The sequence below is a fragment of the Lithobates pipiens genome, unplaced genomic scaffold (assembly GCF_037356315.1).
Source record: "Lithobates pipiens isolate NorthernLeopardFrog02 unplaced genomic scaffold, aLitPip1_a1.2 Scaffold_16, whole genome shotgun sequence".
Taxonomy (NCBI): domain Eukaryota; kingdom Metazoa; phylum Chordata; class Amphibia; order Anura; family Ranidae; genus Lithobates; species Lithobates pipiens.
In genome coordinates this window covers 367,743,972-367,768,970 of record NW_027507748.1, presented here as the reverse complement: position 1 = coordinate 367,768,970, position 24,999 = coordinate 367,743,972, and the positions used below count along the sequence as shown (strand labels likewise).

Below are 24,999 nucleotides of genomic sequence, written 5' to 3'. Positions count from 1 at the left end.
TTCTATAGTGTGACATGAATGTGGTTTTTGATGACCAAGTTGCTGCCTTGCAAATAGTCTCTGGTGATACTCTACTGTACGCTGCCCATGAGGCCGCCATCGCCCTCGTTGAATGCGCTTTCAGGTTTTCCGGTATTGGAAGATGTTGAACTAGATATGCTTTCTTGATGACTTTAACCACTTCCCACCCGGCCAATATATATATACGGCCGGGTGGGAGCCGTCTAATCCTGATAGGACGTTCAGGAACGTCATTCAGGAGTAGCGGGATCGCGCGCGCGCCCGCGCAGCGGCGCGATCCCGATGTGCTCGTGTCACCCGGACACGGCACATCTCAGATCGGCAGGAGGGCTCTGTGATTGGCCCTCCTGATCACATGACAGCCGTGTCCAATCACGGCCGTCATGTGATGTAAACAAACAGCCGGTTGCTAGGCAATCGGCTCTCCTCTCCTCACACGGAAGTCACCACTGAGGAGAGGAGAGCAGAACGCTGCAGCCGGCTGATGATCAGTGAGTATGGGCTGCTTTTTACAGCTTTTTACTCACTGATCATCAGTGTAGTGTAAACACACAACACACCACACAGTACAAACACAGTCCCCACATATGTCCCCAAAACACACATGTCCCCAAAACATACATGTCCCCAAATAATAAAAACACATGTCCCTAATAATAAAAACATGTCCCCCACATATGTCCCACTAAAATCACATGTCCCAATGATTATCTGCACACATATGTACGTGATCACCTGCACACATATGTACATGATCATTTGCGTACATATGTCCGTGATCACACAAACCAATTATTATACACTTAACGAAATTTTTTTTACCAAAAACATGTAGCAGAATACATTTTGGCTTAAATTTATGACAAAATTTGATTTTATTGGATTTCTTTTCAAATAGAAAAAAGAAAATATTGTTTTTTTCCCAAATTTCCGCTTTTTTTGCGCTTATATCGCAAAAAAAAAAAAACGGAGTCGTGAATAAATACCACCAAAATAAAGCTCTATTTGTGCGAACAAAATAACAATTTCATTTGGGTACAGTGTAGCATGACCGCGCAATTGTCACTGAAAGCGCTAGAGCGCTGAAAGCTGAAAATTGGGCTGGGAAGGAAGGGGGTGAAAGTGCCCTGTATTGAAGTGGTTAATCAACCATGAAGATATTGTCCTTGAAGAAGCCGCTTGACCTTTTTTGGCGCCATGCGGAATGACCAGGAGGTTTTCTGACTTCCTGAATGGAGCGGTAGCCTCCAGGTAGGCAGATATTGCAGACTTCACGTCCAGAGGGTGCGGATTTCCATCTGTGTTGAGAAAAACAGGAAGATTGATCTCCGGATTAAAGTGGAAGCTAGATTCTACCTTTGGCACGAACTGTTCCGAAGGTCTGAGTACGACCCTGTCTGGGAAAAAAACTAGGTGTGGTTCTTTGATTAATAGAGCTTGCAGCTCGGAGACCCTCTTGGCCGATGTGATTGCAACTAGAAATGATAGTTTTAATCCCATAGGGATACTGATCCCCCTGGCGAGAAAGGCTCTTTTGTTAAAGCTTCCAGAACGATCGACAGGTCCCAGGTCGGAAAAGTTGGTTTTCTGGGAGGCCTTATTTTTAGGCATGCCTTCTGAAACTGAATGATGAGGGGGTTTAAAGCCCACTTGATTCCTGTCATTGCGGATATGGCAGAGACGTGAACTTTTAAGGTGCTTGACCTTAATCCTTTCTCTAGACCTAGTTGTAGAAATTCTAACACCTGAGAGACTGATGGAGAAAAGGGGGTTCCAGGACTGTAGTTGGGCTATTGCGGAAAATTTCTTCCAAATCTTATTATATATGTTGTTTGTCGATTTCTTCCTTGCTTGTTGTAAGGTGGATATTACTCTTAATGAGCAACCCTGATCTAGCAACCTTTCCCTTTCAGTTTCCAAGCCGTCAGGTGTAATCGCTCTGGTAACGGGTGTAGGAATTTCCCTTGTGAGAGCAAGTCTGGGAACAGCGGAAGTGGGAGAGGCTCCTCTGTGTTCAATTGCAGGATGGTCGGAAACCATGGTCTTCTGGGCCAGAAGGGCAACACTGCTATTACTGTGGAAGACGAACTCCTCAGTCTGGCCAGAAACCTGGCTATCAGGGGCACCGGAGGGAATATGTAACCTAGGCGAAATTCCCAAGGATGGTGGAGACAGTCGATCCCTGTTGCTGCTGGATAGGCGGTCCTTGCTAAGAAGCGAGTACATTTGCGGTTCGCTGGAGTTGCTGCCAGATCCATATCGGGAACGCCCCATTTGCGTGTCAGAAGAGTAAAGGCCTTGTGACTGAGAGACCACTCGTTGTTTGAAATAAATATTCGACTTAGGTCGTCCGCGAGTTGGTTGTGAATTGCGGGTACGTATACTGCCTTCAAATCCGTCAGGTAGACTTGAGCCCACTCGATTATAGGTCGAACCTCCTGCATTAGGACCTTGCTTCTGGTGCCCCCTTGCCTGTGGACATAATTCACAGCCACTGTATTGTCCATGCGCAGGAGGACACTCTTCCCTGAAAGAAGGGGACTGAAAGTTAGAAGTGCTTGCCATGCAGCCCTGAGTTCCAGAACGTTTGAGACTATCCCTTGTGGACAGAAGGGCCAGCGGCCCTGTTCTCCCCGGTCTATGGATGAACGATAGGACGACGGCGTGCTAAATTGCTGGTTTGAGTCCACCATCGTACTGACTCCTTGACTGTCCTGGTGATTGTTATTTGTTGTGACATTGACACCCCGTTCCATTGTTTTAGGAACGAATTCTGGAATACCCTCGAGTTCCATTGGGACCACTGAACCATTAGAAAGGTTGATGACATTGAGCCCAGAACGCTTAAGCATTTTCTTGCAGACAGGTGGTCTACTGACAGTAGCTTTTTTACTTTGCGGATAAGAGGATAAAGTTTTTCCTGGGGAAGCCCTACTGTGTTGGATCTGGTGTCCAATTCGGTTCCTAGGAAGACCATTTTCTGTACTGGGACCAGGCTGCTCTTCCTCCAATTCACTATCCACCCGAATTGCTGGAGTGTGGAAATCAGAATTGAACGATGTCGTAGAAGTGTTTCTCGATTGTCTGCTAGAAGAAGAATATCGTCGAGATAGTGTAGGACTCTTAGACCCCTCTCTCTCAATAGTGCTATAACCGGAAGTAACACCTTTGTGAAGGTCCTGGGTGCCCTCGATATCCCGAATGGGAGGCTTTTGAATTGAAAGTGTTGCCTGCCTATCGCAAAGCGCAGGTACTTTTGAAAGGTTTGATGCACTGGAATGTGTAGATAAGCGTCGGACAAATCGACCGAGAGCATCCAATCTTTCTCTCCTATTGTTAGTAATATTGATTGGAGACTCTCCATCCTGAACGATTCGACTAGAATCATTTGGTTTAACTTTTTTAAGTCCAACACAGGCCTCAGGTCTCCTGTTTTCTTTAACACCAAGAAAAGGGGAGAGTAAAAACCCTCTCCTCTCTGCTCCTGTGGAACTTCTATGATTGCTTGTTTTTGGAGCAACTCCATAATGTATCTGACCAAAAGCTTTCGTTTCAGGCGCGAAAAAGGTAGTTTGGTAGGTCTGTAGTGTTTTTTTGGTGGTTTTCGTTTGAACTTCCACCTGTGACCTTGTTGAACGGTGGATATCGTCCAGGGTTCCTTTATTTTGTCTATCCATACTTGGGCAAATAGCCTCAGCCTCGCACCTACTATTGCGGGCTGGGCATGCGTGGCATCAAAAAGATTTTTGTTGGTCTCCCGGAACGGTTGTCTTTGATTTTTGGATTCTCACAAAAGAGGGTTGTGTGCTTCGCCAATTCCGTCTAATTCTTTCCCGGGTCTATAAGATCTTACGTCCCGGTACCTTTCTGGCAAATGTCGTCTGAAGGGCGGATTTTTCTGTTGTTTGGATCTTCTGTCCGACGGTATTAGACCCGATTTTCCCCCCGTGACCTTTGATATTGCGGAATCTAATTTTGAACCAAAAAGGTTAGTGCCATCATAAGGGATCTTACACCAGCTGGATTTGGAAGTTGCGTCAGCAACCCAAGGTTTTAGCCAGAGAGCTCTTCTGGAAGTTACTGAGGCTAGCATCGCTCTTGCTGAGGACCGTATAACATCCACCGCCGCCTCTGCTACGAAATCACCCGCAAGGCTGAGTTCCTGCAGTGCTGAAATAATCTTGTCTTGGTCTGCTGCTTCTACAATTAATTTTTCAACGCCAGACGTCCAGGAGGTGATGGCTCTACCGACCGCTGCTAAAGCAATTGCTGGCCTACAGGCCCCCCCCCCCCCGCTGCTGAATAGGCTTTCTTAAGGTCGAGGTCGATCTTGCGATCCATCACATCCTTAAAGGTTACGGCGTCTTCTATTGGTAGGGTTACATGGCGCGCTAAACGCATCAGTGAGGAGTCTACCACGGGAGCGGAGATAAGAGGGTTCACTGCTGGCTCTTTTAGGGGATAGAGCTTTGCTAATCTGTTATTCAAGCCGGACTTCTTTTCTGGTTTTGTCATTCATCTTTTATGAGCTCCTCTAGCTCTTCAATAAAGGGGAAGACCTCAGGGTCTTTTTTTAGGTTAGGGAAATATTTCCGTAACTTAGGTGGGACGTCTCTCTCTTCCTCCCAACCGATCGCCTCCTTAACTGATTTCGCAAATGGGTTTATTAATGCAAAGTCGAAAACTGTAGGGGCCAGGGGTTCCTCATCCTCTGGGGAGTCATCTGGATCCTGAGGGGTGTGTGAAGTTGAGGCTGAGTTAGATGATCTGATTGGATCATATGCTGTCACCTGCAAGATTGTTTCTTTAACCGAGTCTCTTATAATATTGGAAGCTTCTCTAGCGTCAGCTTCCTTGTCTCGAGTTGCTTCCTCCAGACAGATTTGGCAAACAAGCTTACTAGGTAATGCTTGCGCTCCACAGACCCAGCAGGTATTAACCACAGGACGGGTATGGTGCTCCTCTCGGTGTGAGGATGACACTTCTCTGCGATGACGGGAAGACCTTGACCGACTACGCCGAGAGTGAGAGTGTCTTGAGGGGGAACGTTCCTTTCTTTTAGATTGGGATGACCCCGATGACCTGCCAGAGCTACCAAAATGAAAGGTATTAATTGGCAGTGCTCTCTTTTTCTCCTCTTCACTACTTACCAATCCATACGTCCCCTTACCTTGTAGTTCTGGGATGGTCTACTAGGGCAGCGGTCTCCATAGGGAAGAATAGAGTACACCTGTGACCAGAGGTTTTCAGTGTAAGAGCCAATGCAGAGTATGGGCAGAAGGTGCTGACACAGAAATAAATGGTAAAGTACATAAAGATGATAGAAAAAGGGCTTACCAAAGATCAGGAGGACTTGTCTTGCAAGGCAGCAGGCTGTGTGCAGAGATCAGGATGGTAGATGTTGTAGAAAGCACAAGCAGCACTTCAAAACGAAAAAGTCAGTTTTTAAATAGCCCGCCGTCGCCGGAGGAGTGACGTCACCGCCGCGCATGCGCACTGGCCGGCCGCGCCGCCCTGCGCCTTCTTGGATGCTGGCAAATGCAGAGGGCAAGGGGAAAACGTCACTTCCTGAGCGCCGAGCGTCCGAACACGGCCGCCATGATGGAGAGGTCACAGCGCTGTGGAACTACAGGGCTCAGCGTGCCCAGAGCGAAAGGAAAGGGAAAAAAAGGAAGAAAAGAGAAAAACGAAAAATAAGCAGAAAGGGGGGCATGCCTGGGAAGTAAGTGGGAACCAAAACAGATAGGGGGGAGACCGCTGCAAACTATTAAAACCTTTTAAGGTTTTTGTCTTTTAAAGGTCTGTTATGTTGATTTTGTTGTCTTGCCCCTGAGACCACCAGAGTGGGGCCCCCTGCGTTATAGCTCATTTAGAGACCGTACGGACAGGGGCTTCCAGGTAGGAGAGGCTGAACCTAGCTGTGGTAGTGCGGTAAGGGGCTCCATTGCTAACCGATCGCAAGCGTGATGTCCCATTCAGGTGAGGAAAAAAAAGGAGAATGCAACGGTGGACTCCTCTTCAAATCTTATAGCTAACCAGTCCTATCAGGTTGTGGAGGCGGAGTCACAAGCCAGTGTGTGTGCTGCCATGATGCGTCAGGAAAGAGGGATTTTAACGGTGCAAAATAATGATATAGAAAAGATTTTTTTTTCTTTTTTTTAATACAATTTTATTACAATCAGGATTAAAATAGTTGTACAAAAGAAATAATGCAAAAAACTTTACAATGGTTTACATAGATGATCTTTAAGGATCACGGATGGATGTGAAAGAATATCTATTGCACACTAGCCCAATATGTTTCGCTATTTGCTTCTTCAGGGGATGTGCAATACAACAATACAAACACTGTAATATACAAGAATAGAAAAAGAAAACGAAAATCAAAGAGAATAATTTTTTTTTTAATTTTCCGTTTATATTGCAAAAGATATAAAAATCGCAGAGGCAATCAAATGCCATAAAAAGAAAGCTCTATTTGTGGGAAAAAAGGACGCAAATTTTGTTTGGGTACAACATTGCATGACCTCGCAATTACCAGTTAAAGCAGTGCAGTGCCAAATTGTAAAAAGTCCTCTGGTCTTTAGGCAGCCAAATGGTCCGTGCTGAAGTGGTTAATATATAACTTGTCGATCCTGTCTTGGTCTGTTTGATATTTTTGTTGTCAAACATACCTAGAAAGTTGCTGTGTATGGGCAGCATTGACCCACCTCCTCTAATAGCACCTATCTACTCTGGTTCACCTATGTTCAACCACATACCTCATATACAGAAGAACACAGGTTTAGAATAAGAATACTATTCAGGTAGTGCTGACCAGAGGTTCGAGCAGAGGTTAAAAACACTACTTAACCTTTGTGGGTAATGCCGCTAAAAAAATGCATGTCCTTAGGCTATATGATCATAACTTTTGCCAACATAAATTCTTACTAACAGGCCACTACTGCCTTTCTCTGACTCAACAAGAGCATGGCATTGAAAAGGAATAGAAAAAAATAGACAAACTAGACATCCCAAAGTATTGTAAATGCATTATTCTTTCCATTAGAATAAAGAAAACCTGTATTACAGGTGTAGAAAATGTATTACATTCTAATTATATTAGCATTCTGCCCGATAAGGTACAGGTAGATGTAGACTGCAGAACAATGAAAAAGCAGAGCACTGAAAACCATAGATGAAGTAGATGAGTTTTCAGAGTTCAGTTACAAGCCCTCTTTGTAAAAGACATCCACGCTGTTGCAAAGTCACAGCCCACTTCATGTAACTGCAAAGATCTGAAATGAGTCATTGAATAAAATAGTCTATTTCTTGAATGTACCTATTATGTAATGCACCACTATGCTAATCTGCTTGGATATGAACAAGTTATGAACAAGTTATTAGAGCAGGAACTGATGGTGCAAGTCTTGTAGAGGCTACAAATTCCACTAAACTACATGACTGATGCGATGTGATATTGCTCTGACTTAAAACACTTATTGCAGAACTCCAACCAAAGTCTGCTTCCTCTTGTTGATATAGCAAAAAAAGGGGTATAAGGTTTGTCAGTTTGTCATTGCTGTAGGTACACATACATCATTTGTTAATGTGGACCGTTGTCACTGGGACAAAAATTAGGTGAACATTTCATGGTAAATGGTAGATTTCTGCAGGGAAAGTGAGGTAAACTATCAATGAGGACAACTGTTCTAATGACAAACATCAGAGGTGGGATTTTCCATTACTTCAGGGAGATTTCGTCTCACTTTCTGTGATATAAGGGATATCTTCCCAAAGGGGAAACAGACAGCAATGAAAACCAATCAGAAGCTAGGAACTATCCATACTCTATCTAAAACTAAAAACAAAAGGATGAGCAATCATGTGACAACTATCACAGAGAGCACATGATTGGAAGCTGCATAGAATCGAGATGTATAGCCGGCAACACATTTTCCAAAGCAATTGTATTTATTGCTGCAGGTGGAGTACAGATATACAATGGCTTACACATTTCGGCTACAAAGCCTTGGTCATTTACATAGCTATATTTCAGTGTTAGGAAGCCGATGGGGTTCATTTATTAAAAATGGAGAGAGCAAAATCTGGTGTAGCTCTGCTTAGAAACCAATCAGCTTCCCTTTTTTTTGTCAAATGAATAAGCTGAAGTTAGAAGCTGATTGGCTACAATTCACAGCTGCACCAGATTTTGCACTCTCCAGTTTTAGTAAATTCCCCCAACCATCATTCAGGGCATCATTTACTCATCTTTTTCAGGTAATTCAGATGGACGTTTCTTTCTTATAAATATTTGGAAGCTGGTCCTACAGGCTAATGATTTTTTGCTTGGACCAAGAGCTGTGTTTGACAGTTCAGTCCTCAGCACATAAACATTGGACACCCAGCGATGCTTATGTATGGCGTGTGGGTATTAATCACTTGCCGACCCGCCACAGTGCATGTGCAGTCACAATCATAACATGTACATCATTGAATTATATAATAAAAAAAGAAAATCCAGTGGTGATCAAATTCCACCAAAAGAAAGATCTATTTGTGTGAAAAAAATTATATAAATTTCATTTGGGTACAATGTTGCATAATCGCCTGTTTGCTGTCGCACATAAGTGTTGGCTGGTCATAAAGGGGCTAAAGAGGAACTTCAGTCACTCCTCTTCTACACCACTATCTTTGAATATCCCATGCATGCACAGGTTTGCCGAAGATCACTGCCACGTTCTTAAGAACCAGGGGAGACTTGGAGAACACACGTGAGAGGTTTCCAGCGTGAATGCAAACACCTCTGATATCTGGCACCTCGTTGCCTGTGCTGTCTGAGTGCATGATGGGCACAGGTCTCTGCCATCGGCACACATATGGTGCATGTGTCCATCAATAAAACTAGAATAAAAAGCACTTCCTTCAATCTTGCCATGCAAGAATGACATAGGCCTTCCTATGCCTCCTGAGATGTCTATGTAAAACATGTCCATGTACGTCATTCTCACCTAGATGAGAAAACAGAAAGTGCTGGTCTGCAGAAACCCTTCAAAATAGTGATAAGCTTATCTAACTGTGGAATAAGGAGAGTGGCGTAACCAGACGTAATGGGTGAACGATTGCTTTAGGAATAACAGCTTGTTATTGAATAAGGCGATTTTCCTTCTGGATTCTTCCTACTCATATTTGCAGCTAGTTACTCCATATGTAAATATTTGGCAAGATGACTATATTAAAACCACATAAAGAGATCTCAAAAGTAAACTAATTACCTTATTCACAAGAGAGGAAATACCCTGCGGGCTTTACATACATTTGGAGCTCCTGTTTAGGTTCCACATATTACCATAATTTGTCCCAGTTTAGTTCTATTCACATTTCATAGCTGAAAACGGCAGAGCCACCACTCTACATTACTAATAACCAAACATTTGTAAACTGGGACATACATCAGAAAGCACGGATTGTACGTACGGTAAACTTGGAAATTAAAAAGCTCTATTTATATACTGCTAAATGTTAAAATGTAATGGTTTGTCACAGAAGATTAAAAAGCAGTGTACAACATAATCACTTCCATCCTGTCACCGTACAGCTGTCCCATTTAACAAAGCCATGCCAGAGCCTTCACATCCGTATGAGCCTTTGTTTGTCTGTGGGTGATTTTACAGTGCGCAGTGCTAATTTATTTTTGTCATGCGTTTGTGATTACATTTTGAAAACATAATAATTGTATTGCAATTATTTTTCAAACTTTACCCAGACAATGACATGTGGGCAGAATACCCTCTTACGCCAACATTACTGCAAAAAACTCTGAAAAACAGCAGAATGACAGCAAGACACGAACAGATAAAAAGGTTATTTTGGCTAGCAAAAATCATTTTTACATAGAGAGGCAATATGCAGTATATAGTAAGGAAAAGTCCATGGTTGCAGTACTTGGTAGATTTATTAAGGAGGATATCAATAACAGTGTTCCATATGAATACAAGCTTTCGGGCAAGATCTGCCCTTCCTTAGATTAGCAACACTGGATTAACAAAGTAACATCTTTTACAATATACAGTTGTGCTCATAAGTTTACATACCCTGGCAGAATTTATGATTTCTTCGCCATTTTTCAGAGAATATGAATGATAACACAAAAACGTTTCTTTCACTCATGGTTACTGTTTGGCTGAAGCCATTTATCATCCATCAACTGTGTTTACACTTTTTAAATCATAATCACAACAGGAACTACCTGGCCTGATAACATGCACACAAGTTGACACAAAGGTGTTTTAATGGCTATTAAAGGTAACCATCCTCCCCTGTGATCTGTTTGCTTGTAATTAGTGTGTGTGTGTGTGTGTGTATAAAAGATCAATGAGTTTCTGGACTCCTGACAGACCCTTGCATCTTTCATCTAGTGCTGCACTGACATTTCTGGATTCTGAGTCATGGGGAAAGCAAAAGAATTGTCAAAGGATCTGCGGGAAAAGGTAGTTGAACTGTATAAAACAGGAAAGGGATATAAAAACATATCCAAGGAACTGAGAATGCCAATAAGCAGTGTTCAAATTCTAATCAAGAATTGGAAAATGAGGGGTTCTGTTGAAACCAAACTATGGTCAGGTAGACCAACTAAAATTTCAGCCACAACTGCCAGGAAAATTGTTTGGGATGCATAAGAAAAACCCACAAATAACTTCAGCTGAAATACAAGACTCTCTGAAAACATATAGTGCGGCTGTTTCAAGATGCACAATGAGCAAGCACTTGAAGAAAGATGGGCCGCATGGTCGAGTGGCCAGAAGAAAGCCATTACTATGCAAATGCCTTAAAGTATCCACTTACAATACGCCAAACAGCACAGAGACAAGTTTCAAACCTTCTGGCACAAAGTCATTTAGAGTGATGAGACCAAAATTTAGCTTTTTGGCCACAACCATAAATGCTACATTTGGAGAAGAGTCAACAAGGCCTATAAAGAAAGGTACACCATTCCTACTGTGAAACACGGAGGTGGATCGCTGAAGCTACAAAGGCACAGGAAATTTGGTCAAAATTGATGGCAAGATGAATGTAGTATGTTATCAAAAAAATACTGGAGGATCATTTGCATTTATCAGCCAGAAAGCTGCGCATGGGACATACTTGGACATTCTAACATGACAATAAACAAAAGCACAAGGCCAAGTCGACCTGTCATTGGCTACAGCAGAATAAAGTGAAGGTTCTGGAGTGGCCATCTCAGTCTGCTGACCTCAAAGTCATTGAACCACTCTGGGGAGATCTCAAACATACAGTTCATTCAAGACAGCCCAAGAATTTACAGGAACTGGAGGCTTTTTTTGCCAAGAGATGGGCAGATTTACCATCTGAGAAGATAAAGGGCCTCATCCACAAAAGACTTCAAGCATCATTGATGTTAAAGGGGGCAATACACAGTATTAAGAAATGGGGTATGTAAACTTTTGATCAGGGTAATTTGGGTAGTTTCTGCTGTCATTATGATTTAAAAAGAGTAAACACAGTTAATTGATAATAAATGGCTTCAGACAAACACTAACCATGAGAGAAAGAAAAGTTTTTGTGTTATCATTAATATTCTCTGAAAAATGGCCAAGAAATCATAAATTCTGCCAGGGTATGTAAACTTATTTGCACAACTATATGTACAGTGAGGGAAAAAAGTATTTGATCCCCTGCTGATTTTGTACGTTTGCCCACTAACAAAAAAAATGTATCAGTCTATCATTTTAATGGTAGGTTTATTTTAACAGTGAGAGACAGAAGAACAACAAAAATATCTAGAAAAGCACATTTCAAAAAAGTTATAAGTTTATTTGCATTTTAATGAGTGAAATAAGTATTTAATCCCCTATAAATCAGCAAGATTTCTGGCTCCCTGGTGTCTTCTATATAGGTAACAAGCTGGGTGTAGGAGCACTCTCTTAAAGGGAGTGCTCCTAATCTCAGCTTGTTACCTGTATAAAAGACACCTGTCCACAGAAGCAATCAATCAGATTCCAATCTCTCCACCATGGCCAAGACCAAAGAGCTGTCCAAGGATGGCAGGAACAAGATTGTAGACCTACACAAGGTTGGAATGGGCTACAAGACCATCATCACCATGCATAGTGACACACAGTTGGTGCGATAATTTTAAAATGGAAGAAACACAAAACAATTGTCAATCTTTCTCGGTCTGGGGCTCCATGCAAGATCTCACCTCGTGGAGTTTCAATGATCATGAGAATGGTGAGGAATCAGCCTAGAACTACACGGGAGAATCTTGTCTATGATCACAAGGCAGCTGGGACCATAGTCACCAAGAAAACAACTGGTAACACACTACACTGTGAAGAACTGAAATCCTGCAGCACCCGCATGGTCCATCTGAAGTCTGCTAATGAACCTCCGAATGATTCAGAGGGGAACTGGGTGAAAGTGTTGTGGTTGGATGAGACCAAAATCAAGCTCTTTGGCATCAACTCAACTCGCCGTGTTTGGAGGAGGAGGAATGCTGCCTATGACCCCAAGAACACCAATCCCTCCATCAAACATGAAGATGGAAACATTATGCTTTGAGGGTGTTTTTCTGCTAAGGGGATGGGACAACTTCACTACATCAAAGGGACCATGGATGGGACCATGTACTGTCAAATCTTGGGTGAGAACCTTCCCTTAGTCAGGGCATTGAAAATGGGTCATGGATGGGTATTTCAGCATGACAATGACCCAAAAAACACGGCCAAGGCAACAAAGCAGTGGCTCAAGAAGAAGCACATTAAGGTCCAGGAATGGCCTAGCTAGTCTCCAGACCTTAATCCTATAGAAAATATGTGGAGGGAGCTGAAGGTTCAAGTTACCAAACGTCAGCCTCGAAACCTTAATGACTTGGAGAGAATCTGCAAAGAGGAGTGGGACAAAATCCCTCCTGAGAGGGATCATCGAATACTTTTTTCCCCTCACTCTATATAGGAACCACACATTTTAGTACCCAATTCTTTTTGTATCCAATTCCACAATATAAAACAAATGAGAAAAGGAGATAAAATCCCAGAAATGCCCTACCTCTCAGTGCAGAAACACACACAGAGACACATAAGACACAGAGAGCGTGGCCCAGCCTCACTCCCTGCTCCCACCCTACTGGCTTTGGTTGGCAGCAAGGGGAGCCAATGGCTCTTGCTGATGCATCTCAGCCATTCAGGAGGGAGAGACCAGGAAGGAGAGCCTCGAGTCTTGTGCACATTGCTGGATTGGGATCAGTCTTAGGTAAGTATTAGGGAGGGCTAAGGGAGGAGTTGCACACTGAAGGATTTTTACCCTAATACATAGAATGTATGAAGGTAAAAAACCTTCAGCCTTTTTAGGTTGGAAAAATGAATGGGAACACTCTACAAAAAGGTCAAGGAACAGGTAGCCGTGTAAGTTTGTAGCTAATTGACTAGTGTCTAGCAAAATGATCCTTCACCTTCTGTGTAGTCTCTGCCACAAGGGCATTTTAAAAGATATGCAGCATAACTAGTCTGGCACTTGTATTAACCAGAATTCAGTTGAAAAGATTTAAACTGTTCTGTGTGCATGCAGCCTAGGTTGACACCTACACACGTGTAGGTGTGGATGGGCCAATAGAGTTTGAACTTGTCTTCCATGATAAATTGCATTGCATAGATGTGAAGCAGTCACATGGGAAAAAGTGGGATTTCTACTTGACATGTATTTTCGTGCAGCAAAATGCAAGAGTTTTGCTGCATCAAAACTGACAAGTTTAAATAGGCCCTTAACTTCTTCCCATACAGCCCTGGCATCCCTTTCAATGGGCCTTTACTTCCAGGAGTGGGACATACTTTCCAATCACGTGAGCACTATGATTGGCTGTCATTGGCTGGTCACATGACCGAGAGCCTGTCCCTCTGACTGCCAATCGTGACTAGACACCAAGAGTTGTGTAAAACAGCTTGGTCGCTGCGCTAGCAGTGTGCAGTAAGCTCGCTCTCAGCACAGAAATCGCAGCCATCCATGGATGTACATGTGTTGCATGTGGGCATTAATGCCTATCCTCTTATGGAGATTGCAAGTGCTGATCTGCTCTTTCTGAAAATGCTAATTGCCTGGTTGTTAAGCTGATCCCCTGGCTATAATACTTTTTGTGTCACTGACTTGAAACAAATACGCAGGTCAACACCCTTGATGAGAGGTCCAGCAACTATACATTATTATCCCTCACAGGATTAAAGATTATTGATGTGGAGGTATGGGGGGGAGTGGCTCGGGCGTCTCAGTTCAGCAGGGGGCCTAATGGCATAGAGGGAACTTTTTAAATACCCATGGACGCATGCACAGTAATCTCATAGGCCATGGCTCCCAGAGACTTAAAAAAAAGTTCCCAGGGCTCCACCAGTTTAATAGCAGGGGACAGAGAAAGGGCTATTTGCTAATTTTTGCGAACAGGCCGAATACTCCTCCATGCCATGGCTTTTGGGAATTAAATTAAAGTTCTGGCCTCTTCTTCTATATCAATTTGCTGGAGTAAGCCGAAACTGTAACTTAAATGTTGGGAAATGCAGCACAGAGACTTACCCCACCTGATCCCAAAAATTAGTAAATAGTCCCTTCTCTATAGTTTTTTTTTTTTTTTTATTACTTTGAGCCACGGCTGGGGGGGGGGGGGGATTACTGTAGGGCTGCAACTAAGGATTATTTTCATAATCGATTAGTTGGCTGATTATTGTTTTGATTAATCAATCTAATAATCGCTTAATAACCTTAAAAAAAAAAAGTGTGGTATATAATTTAGTTAATATGTAAAGTTAAAAAAAAAGGCAATTTATTCTTAAATATCTCTATGCAGTAGAAAATATAAATAACCAACTATATGGTTAGGGAGCAAAATATCTAATCCACAATATATATATATTAGAGGGGATACATACTGTATATACTATTAGATATTATATACTATTAGAGGAGAGAGCTACTGTATATACTGGTCAGTGGCGTACTAAGTGTGGGGCGGGGGGTGCGGGCCGCCCTGGGTGCCACACCCTGGGGGGGTGCCAGGCCAGCGCCCTCCCCCTCTGACTGAAGAGGAGACAGCGCCGCGGGTTAGACTGACCACAGAGAGAGAGCTGCGGGCGGCATTGCAGGGGGAGGTGCAAGCAGCACCCGAGTGGAGTCACATCTGCCGGCAGTGATCCAGGACCCGGCGCAATAATCCCCTTCTCTCTGCGGTTGCGTCGCGCCGTTCTGATCAGTCTCGGGCAGCGGCTGTCACTCACAGCCGAGCAGAGTGAAACCGCCTCCCCCTCCTCCTCCATGCACAGCATCTGAGGAGGACTACAAGTCCCAACATACCGGGCTGTGTGGGCTTACAGTTCTCCTCTGCTGAGCATAGCAGCTTTGTATGCTTGGACTTGTAGTCCTCCATAGTGCAGCCTTGCATGCTGGGACTTGTAGGCCTCCTCTGTAGTACAGTGCAGCCTTGCATGCTGGGACTTGTAGGCCTCCACTGTAGTACAGTGCAGCTTTGCTTGCTGGGACTTGTAGGCCTCCTCTATAGTACAGTGCAACCTTGCATGCTGGGACTTGTAGTCCTCTGTAATGCAGTGCAGCTTTGCTTGCTGGGACTTGTAGTCCTCTTCTGTAGCGCAGTGCAGCTCTGCATGCTGGGACTTGTAGTCCTCTTCTGTAGTGCAGTGCAGCCTTACATGCTGGGAGGTGTGGTCCTCCTCAGTAGTACAGTGCATGCTGGGACTTGTAGTACTCCTCTGTAATGCAGTGCAGCCTTGCATACTGGGACTTGTAGTCCCCTTCTATAGTGCAGTGCAGCCTTGCATGCTGGAACCTGTGGCCCTCTATAGTGCAGAGTAGCCTTGCATGCTGGGACCTGTGGTCCTCCTCTGTAATCCAGTGGAGGCCTTGCATTCTGGGACACGTAGTCATCTATAGTGCAGTGCAGCCTTGCATGCTGGGACCTGTCGTCCTCTATAGTGCAGAGTAGCCTTGCATGCTGGGACTTGTGGTCCTCCTTGGTAATGCAGTGCAGCCTTGCATGCTGGGACTTGTAGTCCTCTATAGTGCAGTGCTGCCTTGCATGCTGGGATTTGTGGCCCTCCTCTGTAGTACAGTGCATGCTGGGACTTGTAGCCCTCCTCTGTAATGCATTGCAGCCTTGCATGCTGGGATATGTAGTCCTCTTATTTGGTGGGGTCTACACTGAAGATGGGGGGTCTGTACTGTAGGGGGTCTGTGTAACATGCAGGGGGTCCAGAGCTGTGAGGGGCTGTGTAATGTAAAGGGATGCAGAGGTGCAGGGTGCTGTGTAATGTAAAGGGGTCCAGAGGTGCAGTTGTGGAGAGTTGGGGTACAAAGTAGTGACAAAAAGATATTGAAGGATGCAGGGGGCAAAGTGAGGTGTTTTTACATTTTAAGGTGGGTGGGGGGGTGCCAGGCATAGGATCCGCCCCGGGTGCCAAATGCTCTAGGTACGCCCCTGATACTGGTACTATTAGAGGCTATATACTATTAGAGGAGAGATATACTGTATATACTATTAGAAGCGATGTACTGTATATACTATTAGAGGCTATATACTGTATGCTATTAGAGGAGAGATATAATGTATATACTATTAGAGGAGATATATACTGCATATACTATTAGAGGGGATATACAGTATAAACTATTAGAGGAGATATAGTGTATATACTATTACAGTAGAGATATACTTTTAAAGGGTCAATCTAGTAAATATCATCAGACTCATTATCTTTAACCCCATTTTGTTACTGGCCGATTAATCGATTATGAAAATAGTAATCAATTAATTTCATAATCGATTAGTGGTCGATTCATCGATTAGTCATTTCAGCCCTAGATTACTGTACAAGCGCAATAAGGTATTTAAAGAGAGGGACTGGCAGGCTTTATGGGGCCCCATGTGTTCTAATGGTGGCCCAGCCTCCCCTCACATTTTAGTAAAACAGATCCAATGATTTATGTTCAACAACTGACTGTTTTACAGTTATTTGGAGAATTCATATAGAAGATATGACATATAGGTTTATAAATCATATAAATAAATATACTGTATACTATGTATAAAATTTTCAGAGAGAAAAAAAAAGAGCACATACCTCAGTTTAGAGGTTAAGCTGGGCTAAATCCTTTTCTTGTTTCCTGCCCGAGATTCAATACACAAGCTCATTTCTCCAATACAAAGAATGTTCTGTTATGTGTCTTGCTTGCCTCTGCTTCCTAAGTGCTGTATTAGAGCAGGGCACCACATCATACCAGCAGAGTTTCTCAAAAGGCAGCAGCTAAAAAATGCACGTTGTAGACGTATGCCATCAAAAATCTTGGTGAATAAAAAAGATGCCTATTTAAAAGGCTATACCCTGTTAGAAAATTAGATTCTACAGGTACATATATAGAACCATCAATTTACACAGCACTTTATTGATACTGTATTATGTACATTTTTATGAGTTCCTGCCCTTATACACATACTAGAGACAATTTAGACAGGGGACAGTTAACCTACCAACATGTCTTTGGAGTTTGGGAGGATCCCACACAGGTACAAGGAGAAACCGCAAACTCAAATCAACAAATTTTCAATTCAAGTGTGCTAAATTAATATAAGAAAAATATTCCGTGTCCAGGTAACCTTGATCACAATATAAATTGTATACCAGTGAAAAATAGTGAAATATTAATATCCAGTCCTCAATGATCACCATGTGATCCAATTGTGTGATCAAACATAAATACAATTGTGCAAAAAAAAAATACACAAACTTTCAAAACAAAACAAATATAGTCTTTCAAGCAGTGACTTCTTCTCCTGCAATATTTTTCCTTAAAGCGGAGTTCCAGTCGTTTCTGTGTTTATTAAAAGTCAGCAGCTACAAAAAGTGTAGCAGCTGGCTTTTAATAAATACGCACTAACCTGTCCCACGATTCAGCGATGTGGCCGCCTCTGAAGCCTCGGTTCTCTCTCTCCCGACTCTCAGCAGTTCCGGCCTCACTAGTTCGGGCACCCGGATGTGACAGCTTGCGGCTTCACAGTTGGGGGCACACTGCACATGCGCGAGTCACTCAGTGCGTCCTGAATGGCCAGGCAATCTTCTAGGACCTGTGATGTGTCCCAGAAGATTGCAGGGAGGGAGGAGGAGAGGAGAACTTCCACTCGACAGCAGAAGTGGGAGATGGGTACATGGGTACCTGGGTACCTGTCAAAACTAGGTAACCGCTCCCCCCCCCCCAAAAAAAATTATATACCAAATGTGACATGTCAGGGGGTCAGGAGTCCTTAAAGCGGAAGTTCCACTTTTGGGTGGTGTTATACAAATCACTCGTGCTCCCCCACTATCAGGTGTACTCTGACCTGATAGCTTGTGACCCCACAACTAAGTTAGGTCAAATATTGCTTTTAGTCCTTCCAAGATGCATTTCTCAGGTCCTCCTTCTTCCTCCTTAGTGCCTCTGTGTAGGTTTCCTCACAGCATACCAGTGCCAGCCATATCCATAATAAAAAGGGAGAGAGGGAGCACAATAGTACCTATAACGTTTTAAAATAAAAGGCGTTTTATTAAATCATCATACAAGCTACTAACATTAGTTAGGTGCTTACAGTGCAACATACCATTCCTGCAATGTTAAAATGATGCCTGTGTCCTTGACACTGAAACACAATAGCTCTGTTGTGTATGTCGATATACTCTCCTTCCAGTTCCCAGTGTCGTGACGTCAGTATACCCCTCCCCTGGGTATTGTGTATCATCCTTTATTGGTGTATATCTATTTTGCACTGTAATATGATAAGCATTAAACAGTGGTTTTTGGTCTTTGTGGCTTGGAGGTATATAAATGTTGCCCCAAATTGTGTTCCCTACATGGGTCCTCTGTTGTTATATGTGCCCTCTTGTTGTTGTGTCCCTTGCTGGTAATTTCTATTGGGGCTTCCTCTATTCCATGGTGCCCTGTCCTGCTGATAACCTCCATTATGATACTGTCTATTTTATAGCTGTTACGGTCTATATTTTCCATAATCGGAGAAGCAAGATGGTCTCCTAAATTGGCCCTGTGGTGGTCTGTAATATTCTTCTCTATATTCCCTATTGGAATAATGTGCATAATCCTGTACATTATATTCATTTTATTTTCCAATGTTGTTTGCTATCTGAACACTTGCTTTCTTTGATAATCTCCCATAACTTTTTGGTACTTTTTCTTTTTATTGCTTTTATACTCTTGATCCTTTTTCTGCATACTTTTATTTAATTCACCTGTTAGTTTTACAAATTTTGCAGTGTCATTATGTAGTTCTATCCTCTCTTTCAATACCTTGATTTGGGTTTCCAACTTAAATAATCTCCTTTGTTTCCTCTTTATGAGGTATATATGATATAATTTGTTATTTAAAGGTTCCACATATATATGGGAATGTGTTAGGTGTCAGCAGCACTCACTAGGTTGGGATTGGAACTGGCAACCCTAGGGCTGCTAGGCATCCAGTTTCTTCACCTAGATGGTGACATCAACTTCTCATGTGATCCAGGCCTTGAAATGACAAAACACATCATTAGAAATGTGTTCCACCATGTTGGGTAGAATATTCAAATTACTTTCATTGAAATGTTAAGACTAATATGATTACACACATTTCCAAGAATGTTATTTCTGATTTGATATACCTCTCGAGAAGGCTGGTAGTGACATCTTTTTGCATGTGTTCCCAGGTTTGCATACCTGCTTAAGCTATTATAAGGGAGACTAAGGGCTCGTTCAAATGGGCATAAAAGCAGGCAATTGAGTCATGGTTTTTCCTGCCCTCGACTGTCCACCTAAACACAGAAATGCAGCCACTCAGGGCTGCACACATGCTGCAGAAAAAATTAAACATTATACCACATTTGGTGCATGGTACTGCCACCGAACATGTTGTGAATGGGCCTTGCCACGACCACCCTGCAACAATGCACACAGTTGTGGCAAGCTGGATCAACATTTTACAGGGTAAAGCAGGCAGTGAGGAGGCAACATATCACCTCTTCACTGACTGTCAAATGCACCCGATCTATTTATAGTCATATTCATGGGGCTTCTGTGCTTCTCCATCTTTATTCCCAATCTCCTCAAATTACCCACTGCTTCTGGGTATGGGTATAGTGGCCAGTTGCAAGGTCTAGTATGGTCATATAACAGAGGGGGAGAGGGGATGACATCTTTACTCCCTGTAAGCTCAGAGACCTGGTATTTTGTGTAATGTAGAATGTAGAATGTGAAAGCTGACAGGGTCTCTTTAAGTATGAAGCGCTACCTCGTCAGGAGCCGCTGGATTTTGGGTCCCCCTTTGCCTGCGCAGCCAGGCAACATGCATTTTCAGCAGGCACCTGTATTAAGAAAACTAGTCCAAGGGCTTTGTTTTTGCTATTTATTGGGGTAAATAACTTGGATGGGGTTGGAATGGTTATGGGATGCTCAGAAATTGGTCAATGTAGAACTTTGAGGACAACTTGAATGATCACAGATTTCTAGCAAAAATTCCAGACTGTACTCCCTCTGGAATAAATGTACATCCTGGCTAGCCACAAGTCCCAACTTGAATCTAGGTACTTTAATCTTGCCTGCAAAATGGCAGTGTACCTTGTTTTCAACTGAGAATTCCCCAAGCAAGGGTGGAAGATAACAATATGTCGTACCTCTGAAAGCTAGCTGAATATTGCTTTTGGCTGCAATCTTCCTTGAAGGCTTTGGGGACTAAAAAGCGTAGAAAAGCTTTGAGGACAACTGTGGCTATACTGACTTCTTAACATAAAACTCCAGACTGTGTTCCCAGGAGAAACAGACTTGCAAAGCACTTCCAATACTTATCCCAGTACTGGCACAAGATTATCCCAAACAGGGGTTGAAGGTTGGCAGTAGCTGTCCCTCCCAAATGGCTAGCTGGGTATTGTCCCTGGCTGCCTTTCTCCTGAAGGCTTTGAGTGGTGAAACAGGCAGAGGTTACTCACTCAGTCCATTAAAGAGGAAGTAAACCCTGATGAGTTTACTTCCTCTTTCATTCCCTGCAAAGGTAAAGCATAATGGACTACTATGCATCGCATAGTAGTCCATTATGTGTCACTTACCTGACACAGGAGCCAGCGAAGTCACCGCTGTTCCCTGTAGTCCGGCGCATCCATCTTCTCTGTGCGTCTCGCTGCTCCGCCGCTGTCATTCACTGAAGCCGCGATGACGTCACTCCCGCACATGCGCACGGGAGCCGCCACTTGCGGCATACCGCCGTTGACCATGGCACGCTCAGTGCGCCTGCGCGCCGCTGTCTACGGCGCATGCGCCATAGACAGCGGTGCCTGTCTTTCGGAAAATATCTCCTAAACCGTGTACGTTTAGGAGATATTTCTTGGACCTACAGGTAAGCCTTAATCTAGGATTACCTGTAGGTCAAAGTTGGTTGTAAGGGTTTACAACCACTTTAATGTCCTGCAGCATAGATGGTGACTTCTGCCCAGGCCTCCTGCTTTTCTGGTCCCACTTGCTTGCCAAGGTGTCTCGATCAGGCGAGATGAGACTGAAGGGAGTGAGGGTTCCTCTCAGCTTCTTACCCCCTTTCCCTCAGCACACTGTCTCCCTCTCTCTCTGGCACCTTCTGCCTGGAGGCAGAACAGGGGTGCCCTCCAGGCTTCTGGATCCTGGATTCCCGTCTTCACATGGCCATGCGCCTAAGCATATATGGGCCAACTCTCCACCCTTCAGGGCTGTCCTCATCCAGGGATTTGTAAAGCTTCCATAAATATTTAGGCTTCTATCTCTGTCCCTCTGCCCACTAAATTCTGGAACTTTCTAGAGACTTCCAGAAGCCAGGGGGAGGCGACAGAGGCTTAGCCCTCAGAGCCTGCCAGCTGAACTGTACATGACCCCAATTAATCCTGGCTCCACTGACTGCAGTGAAGCTTAACTAAATTTACATGACCTATTCATGCTATATATACAATGGGGGTGCTGCAAGTAAATACAACAAGCAATGCTTTTGAGATTTTTTTCTGAGTTGTATAAATGGATCAAAAATTACTATAGCTGTTTCCGCAAAAAGAAAATCCTACACACTTACCCTGCAAGGGTACTTGAAAGCTACAGTTGAGAATCATTGCTCTACCTCACTGGTAAGATAATTGTTGTTTTTTGCAAAGACTTATTTATGCAGCTGTGCTCCTACCTGGTAGAGAGAAATTTTACAATAGCAGCAGCTTTTGGGAACAGATTTGAGACAGATTGATTTATACTTACATACTCTTATATTGTTACAGTTGAACACGATAGAGATATCTTCCATCAAAAGCCATACTGGAAAGAGTTCAAGTTTGACATGACACAGGTTCCTACTGGAGAAACTGTTACTGCAGCTGAGTTTCGCCTTTTCAAGACTCGTAGCTTCTCACGGCATTTCAACAGAACACTTCACATCAGTGTTTATGAGATTCACCGAGACCATGCACATCGGTATGCAATTTATTAATGAGTGATCTTAACTGTGATAGTGTCCTCATAGAAATTTGTCAATTTAGAAACTGCTTGGAAATAGTGAGGTTGCATGACACCTGTGTTTGATGGAATGTTTTAGGAGTTAAAGCATATATACACAGATCTGTCATAACTTTATGACCACTGATTGGTTAGGTGAATAACACTGATTATCTTGTTACAATGAAATATATAAGTAGGTGGGATATATTAAGCAAACATGTTGCCCCTGAAGTTAATGTGTTAAAAGCAGAAAATAATGGTCATCACAGTTAGTTGCGTATAGAGATGTGTAGCTGCAGATCGATCAGGGTGTCCATGCTGACCCGTGTCCACAGCCAAAAGCACCTACACATGAGCATAAGAACTGGACAACATAGCAATGGAAGAAGGTGGCCTGGTCTGATTTTTCACATATTCTTTTACATCATGTGGACGGCTAGATGCATGTGCGTTGCTTAGTAGGGAAAAACAAGGCACCAGTATGAGAAGGCAAGCCGGCACAGACAGTGTGATGCTTTGGGAAATGTTCTGCTAGGAAACCTTGCGTCCTGCCATTCATGTGGATGTTACTTGGCACATACCACCTACCTAAGCATTGTTCCTGAGCAAGTTCACCTCTTCATGGAAATGGTATGCCCAGCTGACAGACGTGGTCTCTTCAGCAGGATAATGCACCCTGCCACACTGCAAAAATGAATAGTTTGAGGAACATACCAACCAGTTTAAGGTGTTGATTGGCCTCCAAATTCTACAGATCTCAATCCACTGGAGAATCTATGGACTGTGCTGGATAAATATGTCCAATCCATGGAGGCCCCACCTCACAACTTATAGGACTTAAAGAATCTTCGACTGCTGCCAGATACCACAGAATATGTTTGAAGGTCTAGTGGCGTCCATGCCTCAACGGGTCAAGGCTGTTTTGGCAGGAAAAGAAGGACTTACTCATTATTAGGTGGGCAGTCATAAAGTTATTGCTGATGGTGTATAGCCAAAACATTTTTTTTTTTATCTTGAATAGAGCAGAAAAGTGCTAAAAGTCTTTTCAGCTTATTTTGGGCCCTGTTGGGGAGATTTTTCTTCACTTTCTGTTCCAGAGGCAACAGGAAGTAAAAAAAGTTAAAAAAAAACTCTGCAAAGTGAGTGAAAGACCCCTTTCAGACAGTTGTCACTGGAACAGTGACCAGTGTCCTTGATGCAAGATTCATCTGCACCTCTTATTTTGGTAATAACTGTAAAGCTTTGGAGTAGGTCACCAGGACAAATAGAAAGGGAGAATCTACCAAGCAGGAATGTAGATAACATTAACTCCTTCATGCCTCCTGCCTCTCTGCCCTTTAAGCGTTCTAAAAGCTAGGAGGCAGAGGTGGGCATTGGGGTCATGTGACCACTGTGGTTGCTCTCACAGATGTGATTGGAAAGCTACTGATCACAAGTATGCATGGTAAGTGGTTTTCACAGGGCCGCATATACAGTGCCTTGAAAAAGTATTCATACCCCATTGAAATTTTCCACATTTTGTCATGTCACAACCAAAAGTGGGGGTGGTGTGTTCAGGGTGATATGCAGTGTTAGTTTTCTACCACACATAGTGGTTTGCTTTTAGGCCAACATGTTACATTTTTGTCTCATCTGACCAGAACACCTTCTTCCAAATGTTTGCTGTGTTCCCCACATGGCCTCTTGCAAACTGCAAACAGGACTTCTTATTCTTTCAACAAGCAAAAGGTGGTTCTACAAAATATTGAGTCAGGGGGCTGAATACAAATGCACGCCACATTTTTTACATATTTATTTGTAAAAAACTTTGAAAACCAGTTATCATTTTCCTTCTATTTCACAATTATATGCCACTTTGTGTTGGTCTATCACATAAAATCCCAATGAAATACATATACACTTTTGGCTGTAACATGAACAAAATGTGGAAAATTTCAAGGGGTATGAATACTTCTTCAAGTCACTGTATGCCACCGAGTGCCATGCGGATATATACGTGCGCCCGGAGTCAAGAAGTTAAAAACCTGACAGATGTTCACTTCTAATCCTTCTTACTATATTCAAAACTACATATTATCTTTTTAGCTATACATGAACTTTAGGATTGTCTTTGTTTGTTACATTTAATGAAGAGTGATCCATAAAATCCATAATTTTGTCACTCTCTTCTCTAGGCAGCCTGAATTAAATTTACTGGACCATGAGAGCATACAGGCCGGGGATGAAGGCTGGTTGGTTTTCGATGTCACAGCTGCTAGTAATCACTGGTTGCTTAATGCCAAGTATAATGCAGGACTACGTCTTTATGTGGAGAATAATGAGGGTGAGACACAGCCACACCAATGGCTATTTGGCCTGTGATATGTAAGCTGTCATAGCACATGTTCATCTGGGCACCAATCCTGTGGGCTCAATCTATTTTGTTTTTGACATTCTTGCATTTGCCATACTTTGAAAGATTTATCATTT

General features: G+C 43.1%; 1 protein-coding gene across 1 annotated transcript in view; it reads left to right on the top strand.

Annotated features, from left to right (window-relative positions):
* The window catches only part of LOC143982944 (bone morphogenetic protein 8B-like), a 104,969-nt gene that overhangs the window by 38,387 nt on the left and 41,583 nt on the right, over nt 1-24,999 (top strand). Inside the window, exons 3-4 of the mRNA XM_077482097.1 lie at nt 22,314-22,506; nt 24,705-24,853. Of these exons, the coding sequence (XP_077338223.1) occupies nt 22,314-22,506; nt 24,705-24,853 (342 nt within the window). The remainder of the gene's footprint in view (nt 1-22,313; nt 22,507-24,704; nt 24,854-24,999) is intronic.